Below are 8,105 nucleotides of genomic sequence, written 5' to 3' on the forward strand. Positions count from 1 at the left end.
ATGCTACTTTCACGTGAAGCAGTTCTTTAATTAACCTCTGACCCTCTGACACGCGGGCAGGCCCTCCGCAAGGAAAGGGCCGGAGCAGGAGGTGAAACTGGCCGGAAAATTCAATTAACAACGTGAATGAATGGGATTTTTTTTACTCAAGTCCTGGACCAAAGTGTAAGAGTATTTATTTTATTCACTTATTTTATGACTTTCAGTCATTTTGCAATCACTGTTTGGTCATTTTCATCCATTTTAGTCACTTGCATCTATTTCTAATGACATTTCATCCATATTTAGTCATTTTTTCCACATCATTTTTTGTCATTTTTAATAATTTTACAGATTTGCAGTCATTTTGAACCTTTTTTCACTCAACTTTTTACTAATTTAAAGTAATTTTGCATCGCTTTCTAGTCCATTTTCATCTTTTTTAGTCATTTATATACATTTTTGGCAATTTTGCATCCACTTATAGTCATTATTCATCATTTTTTGTGATTTTGCATTGATTTTTAGTCATTTTTATCCATTTTTAGTCACTTGCGTCTATTTTAATGACTTTTAATTCCTATTTAGTCATTCTTCATCAAATTTCAGTCATTTTTCACATCATTTTTGTCACTTTTCATTCATTATTTTACATTTTGCAGAGACATTTGGAGAGAATTCGGGGATGACATGTAGTAGACCATAAACATGCCTTCTGTTTAATGACCTTCCACATATATTACTGTGAAACGATGCAAACAATATCCAAAAATATATAAATCTGTAAAACAAACAGATATATTCAGTAATAAAACAATTAAAATGTGTATTATTCCAGTTAGATGTCACGCTGTGTTCTTTTTATTCAGGCGAAATCTACGACTTCCACTCCGCGGGTCTTTCTGGGGTCCTTGACGTGGCAGGCATAAACAAAGATGGCGGCCGGCTTCAGAGTTTCTCCGTGTATTTCGATGTTTAAAATGATTTTATTAGGTTAATAAGCAGAATATCTTTTACATGAGGACTGTCGCGGTCTTGTTCGGGTGTTTTTGAAGCGTGGGGCCGTAAAATGAGCGGCTGGGCCGGTTTCTCTGACGAGGAGTTACGGAAGATGCAGCAGAAAGGTGACGTTTCCGGAAGCTAATGCTAAGTTAGCTGAGGCTGAGTTAGCATCAGCCTCTGCAGGTGTTTACATGTTAGTCCAGTCGTTTTAAGGCAAAATGAGGGTCAACGTTGAACACATTTCAACAGCAGCAAACTCAACTGGTTTTGTTTCCTCGAGCTTTAATAAATAAAGGCAGGAAAAATGACTTTAAATCAGTTTTTATGGTTTATTACTGCAGAGATGAGGTTTGGGTCTGAGTGAAGAACAGGATTCAAGAAGTTTATATATGCTGTTTTATCATGTTTGTTAACAGCTGTGCATGTTTTGTAGATTGCCCTGGCTGTAATTTTGTAATTTTAATATATTTTTTTCTATATTCTGTATCCTGTTCTGTTTTTTAGGGTGACTTTAACATCTGTCCAGGGACCACAGATGAACAATAGCCTCATTTACAGTGATGTTATTAATGTGCACTGAACCTGTTTTCAAATAAACTCAACTTCAACTAAAGCTTTATTTATCACGAGGGAAATGATGGTGCAACAGTTTCAATACAAAGCTGGAAAAGGGTCAGAGTGACAATAAGCATAAAAACATAAATCAAATCAAAATAAAGCATAAAACATCAAATAAATCTAACAACTAACTAAATGTGACAGGAGAACAGATGGATGGGTGGATAGATATTTGGATAGATTTATAGATAGATAGATATTTGGATAGATAGATGGATGGATGGATGAATAAACAGATAGATAGATGGAAGGATGAATAAACAGATAGATAGATGGATGGATGGACGGATGGATAACTTTATTTATCCCTGAGGGGAAATGAGGTCGTCGTAGCAGCGGTACGAAACAATCAGAAATACAAAATATAAACTACAATAAGAACAGTATCACAGATTTAAAACACTATATTATTATTATATAATAATAAACTGTGTGTATGTTAAGAGCAGGAGAAAAGCATCAGACCAAAGGGAACTAAAATCATCTCCATGTTTACTGTGTTTACTTTAGTATCACGACACATTTAACGTTCGCACTCATCTACAGGAGTGAAATCATTCACCAGTGACACAAGTTCATCTCTGCTCCATTTATTAATGTAGACTAAAGGGGTTCATTCACACCTGAACATTAATAATATCAGTAATAATAATAATAATTGTTCATAAATAAATGCTTGATGTAAATAATCAAGATTTTGCTTCTTTGCATTTTTTAAATTAACTTTTCTTCAAGTTTGAGTCATTTTGCATTGATTTTTTAGTCATTTTTCATACATTTTCAGTCATTTGCATATATTTTTGGTCATTTTTTGTCTATTTTTAATCATTTCTCCTCAATTTTTGTTAATTTTGCATCCACTTTAAGTCATTTTTCATATTGAGGAAACAGAATCAGTTGCTTCTGAACCTTTTTTCATAAAATGACTGGACTGTGTTTTAAATCAAAGTTTACATTAGGTCTGAATCCTTTTCTGTACAAACACTTGTGTTGTCAGACGCCGCGGGGTTCGCAGCGGCATCCCGCGGGCGGAAACCGGCTCCAGCCAACCGGAGTCGGCAGCAGCTACAGCGGGAGAGGGCCCTTCAGCTGGCCGCTCAGAAACACGCCGCAGCCGCGTCTCTTTGCCTCCCGCCGGAGCAACAGCTCACCAAACCGACACCGCCGCCGCCGCCACCGAAGGAAGAGCCGCGGCCCACGGCTCCAGCTGTCAAACAAGAGGAGCGGCAGAAACCCAGCGACATGAAGCCGGCCCCAGAGGAGGAGGAGGCCCCGGCTGTGAAAGAGCTGGAGACACAAGAGGTGGCACTGTTAGTATGGGTTTCATATCGTTCTCAACTCTATAAAAAAACATCTTTCTGAGCTTTATCGTCACCAAAGAACTATTCAGATACTTTTCTTCGACAAAAGCACGAATCAGGGTTTCTACAGGTGCAGCTCCTTAAACACTTGACTTTTAGTTTGGTGTTCTCGAGGTTTGAAAAGTGCTTGAATGTTAGGGTTATATGTTATAAAACAGGGGAAAGATGATCTCCATACTCAGCATTTTCTGACATTTTCTCCTGAAAACTCTCTTCTGCTGATTCTCAGATGATCAGAATTGTTTATTTAATTTCTGTGGAGTTGGTTTTCCTTTCATTTGTCGTCCTTCTGTAGAAACCTGTCTCCAAACATCAGGGTTTAAAGGGCAATAGCATCTCATTTAATGTGATAAACGAGTGAAATAACAAGTTTGCTGAATACTGAGGTCACCACAGCTGTACGGTGTTGGAAAAGACTGAAAATGCTCCAAAAGTGCTTGAATTTGGCCTCATAAAAGGTGCTGCATTCAAAGCCTACTTAAGTAACAGTATATCATCAATATGGAGTCAGAATAAATGTATTAATTCAATCTTAACTGTAGTGCCAAATCTGATTTATACATTTATAAATTTAGGTATCTTTTATATTACTGTTTAGATGTGTCCGTGTGTAAAGCTGCTGTTACACTGCTATATTCTAGATCTCTCACTAACTCACTGACACTTTCCAGATAGAGTAGGTAAAGCCCAAACTCTATGACGTATTTATGATTTACATAGACCCAACAATTCCCCCATGAGCAGCAATAAGGTGCAATATCTTTAATAATAATAACCGTATTTCTAAACCCTCTCGCTGTGAGGCGACAGCGCTAACCACCACCCCACCGTGCAGGCCCTTCTGTGTGGAGTTTGCATGTTGTCCCCGTGTCTGCGTGGGTTTTCTCCGGGTTCTCCGGTTTCCTCCCACAGTCCAAAGACGTGCAGGTGTTCGGTTCATTGATGACTCTAAATCACCCGTAGGTGTGAATGGTTGTCTGTCTCTGTTCGTCTCTATGTGTCCTGTGATAGACTGGCGTCCTGTCCAGGGTGGACCCCGCCTCACGCCGATGTCAGCTGGGATCGGCTCCAGCTCCAGACCCCCTCCCCCCCATGGCCCCAATAGGGACAAGTGGTTGAAGATGAATGAATGAATATTTATTTATATACACTATTTATCCAGTAATCTTTTGCACACAGTGGCAACGAACACCTTCTTTGAACAGTTAGACTCAGACCCAGGGACCCAAGCAACCACAGAATTATCATTAACTGTGATAATATCTATGATAATGGGAATACGACCAACACGTCATGGCAGTTTAAACACTACAATGATGTGAATAGAAGTGTTAATGGCAGTTAACGTAATGGTGCAGTGAAATGTTCCCTGTGTATTTAGTTTTTTTGTTACGTCTGTTTGAATTTGAAGCATTTTTGTGTTTTAACTTCTCCGCGTTTGCTCGCAGACGGGAAAAGACGCGTCTGGAGCAACTGCAGCAGGAGCAGAAGAACATCGAAGAGAGGAACAAGCGCAAGAAAGCTCTGCTGACGAAAACCATCGCAGAGAAGTGAGTAACGGCGTCTTGGTTCTGTCGGTGAGAAAACATGTTCTTGTGAACGTAAACGCCAAAGTTGTGGCCTGAAGGATGAAGAGTTCTCGTTCTTGTCCGCAGATCCAAACAGACTCAGGCGGAGGCCGTGAAGCTGAAGAGGATCCAGAAGGAGCTCCAGGCCCTCGACGACATGGTGTCCAATGACATCGGCATCCTGAGAGGAAGGATCGAACAAGCCAGCTGGGACTACTCCACCGCCAGGTAGAGAGGCCGCGCCAGAAATGACAGAAATACCACGTTCTTATGTTTATGATTTTAACTCACCATGAGTGAAGCTCCACTGACTCAGTTAAGGGCGCACTCACACTGTCCTTCCGCACCGGGCCAAAACCGTTTTTTCAGCTAAAGCCTAGTGCGATTGACCAGTGTGAGTGCACCCGCTCCGCGCCTAACTGCGGTCAGCAGGCCGTCCACGGCCCGTTTGGGAGAGGTGGGCTTTAGTAAAGCACGTTTGCACCTGTACGAGCACGAGCGTGCGCACGTGTACGAGCATGAGCGTGCGCACGTGTACGAGCACGAGGCCTACGGTGGTTCTGAGGTCATTTCCTGTGCGCCTGTTGGGACGTAGAAAAAAGAAGGAGGGACCATGCGCGGACATTTCAAACAATGAACAGTGGAGGCACTGTATCCTGAAAATGTCACTTTGTCACTTTATATCATCACTGCACCACTTTATTCAGTTGTACTGTCACTTACTGCTGCTACACTTTCTGTGCTTTAGGACATGCTGCTACATTTCACTGTGGATTACTGTCACTTAGTTCAGTAGGACATGCTGCTACATTTTTAACATTTTAACACTTATAACTTATCGCTCCTTCTCACTTCTTTAGTTTATTCTTATTTTATTTCAACATGCTGCTAAACTGCACGCTGTGTATTGTTGTTTATTTATAAACCTGCGTTCAACCACAATGTCGGTTGCACTCTGTCACATTTAGTTATTGTTTTATGCTTTATTTTGATGTGATTTATGTTTTTATGCTTATTGTCACTCTGATCCTTTACAGTGAAACTGTTGCACAATAATTTCCCTCGGGATAAATAAAGCTTCTTGAATCTTGAATCTTGAATATAAGTGACATTTGCTCAGGTCTCCATTGTTCCTCACCTGACCGGGGGGAGATGAATTATAGAGTTTGATGAAGAAAAGACTTCCTCCTGCGTTCACTGTTACGGGACATTATTTAAGGAGCACTAAGCTTCAGGATTTCACAAACAACCATGAGAGCGTTTGACACTAAACCTCACTGTGAGCACTTTGTGTGAGGGAGCAGGTGATGAGCTGGACGGCCTCTGTGATGCTGCCCCCTGCAGCTGGTTTCCAGTACCCGTGTCACCTTCTTCATGTGTCATCATCCACGTGTGTGTGCGCTCCAACGCAGCGTCACACACACACCCGGTCCTGCTCAGACGTTCTGGAGAGATCACAGCACGTCTTAATCAGTGCAGCAGCCGCAGAGCGCAGCAGCAACGCCGTGTTTGACCTCGTTCTCTCCGTGTGCGGGGAGATCAGCTCCACGTCACCCACACTCTTCATGATGACAGATGTTTGTGTAAAGAGAAGAAGACCCGACCTTCACACACTCGTTACACCGGTTCTGTTATGATCATGTTCATCACTGAGGTGCAACATTAAACCGCTGTGTGTTTAGATACAACCATGTTTCCAAACAGCTTGGGATGATCTGTTCTCCGCAATTAGTGTAGAAGGAGAAGAAGAAGAAGGGGGGGGGGGAGAAGGAGAAGAAGGGGACGAGAAGGAGAAGAAGAAGAAGAAGGGGGGAGAAGGAGAAGGGAGGAGGAGGAGGAGAAAGAAGAAGTGGGAAGAAGAAGGGGGAGAAGGAGAAGAAGAAGAAGGGGGAGAAGAAGAAGAAGAAAAGGGAGAAGAAGAAGAAGGGGGAGAAGGAGAAGAAGAAGAAGGGGGAGAAGGAGAAGAAGAAGAAGGGGAGAAGAAGAAGAAGAAAAGGGAGAAGAAGAAGAAGGGGGAAGAAGAAGAAGGGGGGAGAAGAAGAAGAAGGGGGAGAAGGAGAAGAAGGGGAGAGAAGAAGGGGGAGAAGAAGAAGAAGAAGAAGGGGCGAAGAAGAAGAAGAAGGAGAAGAAGAAGGGGAGAGAAGAAGGGGGAGAAGAAGAAGAAGGAGAAGAAGAAGGGGAGAGAAGAAGTAGAGGGGGAGAAGAAGAAGAAGAAGGGGAGAAGAAGAAGAAGAGGGGGGAGAAGAAGAAGAAGGGAGTAGGAGAAGAACTACTACTTTTATTTCAGGTTAAATAAACAGGACCTATATACATGCAATTCTGTGCCTATGGCTCAGCGCCCCGAGCAGTTGGGGGTTCGGTGCCTTGCTCAACAGCACCTTGGCAGTGCCCAGGAGATGAGCCCCGGCTGCAGTGACCCTGCTAAATAGAGGAGGAGGACTCAAACCACACTTTTTGCAGACAGTTTTGCACAACCCTTTATTTTTGCACATTCTGCACAAAACTGCACAACTTCCTGTTGTTAAACTGTTCAATTTCCGTCATTTGTTGTTTTATTTTTATGATAATTTCTCTTTTGTGTTTGTTTCCTTCCACTGAAAACCTTCTCCGCAGTGAACTCATCTGATCTGTTTCGCGTTGTCTTTCAGGAAGCGGTACGAGAAAGCGGAGGTGGAGTACGTGACGGCCAAGCTGGACCTGCACAAGAAGACGGAGGTGAAGGAGCAGCTGACGGAGCACCTCTGCGCCATCATCCAGCAGAACGAGCTGCGGAAAGCCCACAAGCTGGAGGAGCTGATGCAGCAGCTGCAGCTTCAGGCCACGGAGGACGAGCTGGAGAGGCAGAGAAACGGCTCAGCGGAGAGTCAGGAGGGAGCGGTGCGAGACTGTGGAGCCGCGGAGAGGGAGGGGGAGGCCGGCAAGGAGGAGGAGGAGAAGGAGGAGGGAGGTGGCGTCCAGCAGGAGCTCCACCCGACGGCTGAACCGCCGCCGACGGCTCAGCAGGACTGTCAAACACTAGAAAACTGTGTTCAGAGTCAGAGTGTGGCTTCCTGATGTTCAGCTGTAAAAAACAAATATCTGGACTTTATCTCACGCGTCACGCTGTCGGGACTCGTTTCAAACACTAATGTTTTCCACTGATGCCGTCCGCGTGATGAAGTGATGCTCCAGGCTTTTCACGCCCAGGGCAACGTCAACACTGTTCTGGTACCAAGCAAAACATGATGTGTGTGTGTGTGTGTGTGTGTGTGTGTGTGTGTGTGTGTGTGTGTGTGTGTGTGTGTGTGTGTGTGTGTGTGTGTGTGTGTGTGTGTGTGTGTGTGTGTGTGTGTGTGTGTGTGTGTGTGTGTGTGTGTGTGTGTGTGTGTGTGTGTGTGTGTGTGTGTGTGTGTGTCTGTGTGTGTCTGTGTGTGTCTGTGTCTGTGTCTGTGTCTGTGTGTGTGTGTGTGTGTGTGTGTGTGTGTGTCTGGTGGAAATGTAACTGCTGCCTGATTCTGTTCACTGGCAACAGTTTGTCCAGTTCGGGCGTGAACGTCTGGACGCCTTCACGGTTCGATGCAGATGCAGAGTTGGGCGG

General features: G+C 43.7%; 1 protein-coding gene across 1 annotated transcript; it reads left to right on the forward strand.

Annotated features, from left to right (window-relative positions):
• Positions 1–914: 914 nt before the first annotated feature.
• On the forward strand, positions 915–7,780 carry gorab (golgin, rab6-interacting). The gene is made up of 5 exons (XM_083911182.1): positions 915–1,103; positions 2,597–2,909; positions 4,409–4,510; positions 4,616–4,756; positions 7,177–7,780. The coding sequence occupies exons 1-5, from the start codon at positions 1,049–1,051 to the stop codon at positions 7,580–7,582; spliced, it is 1,017 nt and encodes a 338-aa protein (XP_083767308.1). The 5' UTR covers positions 915–1,048; the 3' UTR covers positions 7,583–7,780.
• The last annotated feature ends 325 nt before the right edge of the window (positions 7,781–8,105 follow it).

Source organism: Echiichthys vipera (genome assembly GCF_963691815.1).
Source record: "Echiichthys vipera genome assembly, chromosome: 3".
In the NCBI taxonomy this organism is placed as follows: Eukaryota; Metazoa; Chordata; class Actinopteri; order Perciformes; family Trachinidae; genus Echiichthys; species Echiichthys vipera.

Coding starts and splice junctions, on each gene's coding strand:
- gorab (XM_083911182.1), top strand. CDS start 1,049: ATGAGCGGCTGGGCCGGTTTCTCTGACGAGGAGTTACGGAAGATGCAG. Junction 2,910..4,408: donor GAGACACAAGAGGTGGCACT/GTTAGTATGGGT, acceptor GTTTGCTCGCAG/ACGGGAAAAGACGCGTCTGG. Junction 4,511..4,615: donor ACGAAAACCATCGCAGAGAA/GTGAGTAACGGC, acceptor TCTTGTCCGCAG/ATCCAAACAGACTCAGGCGG.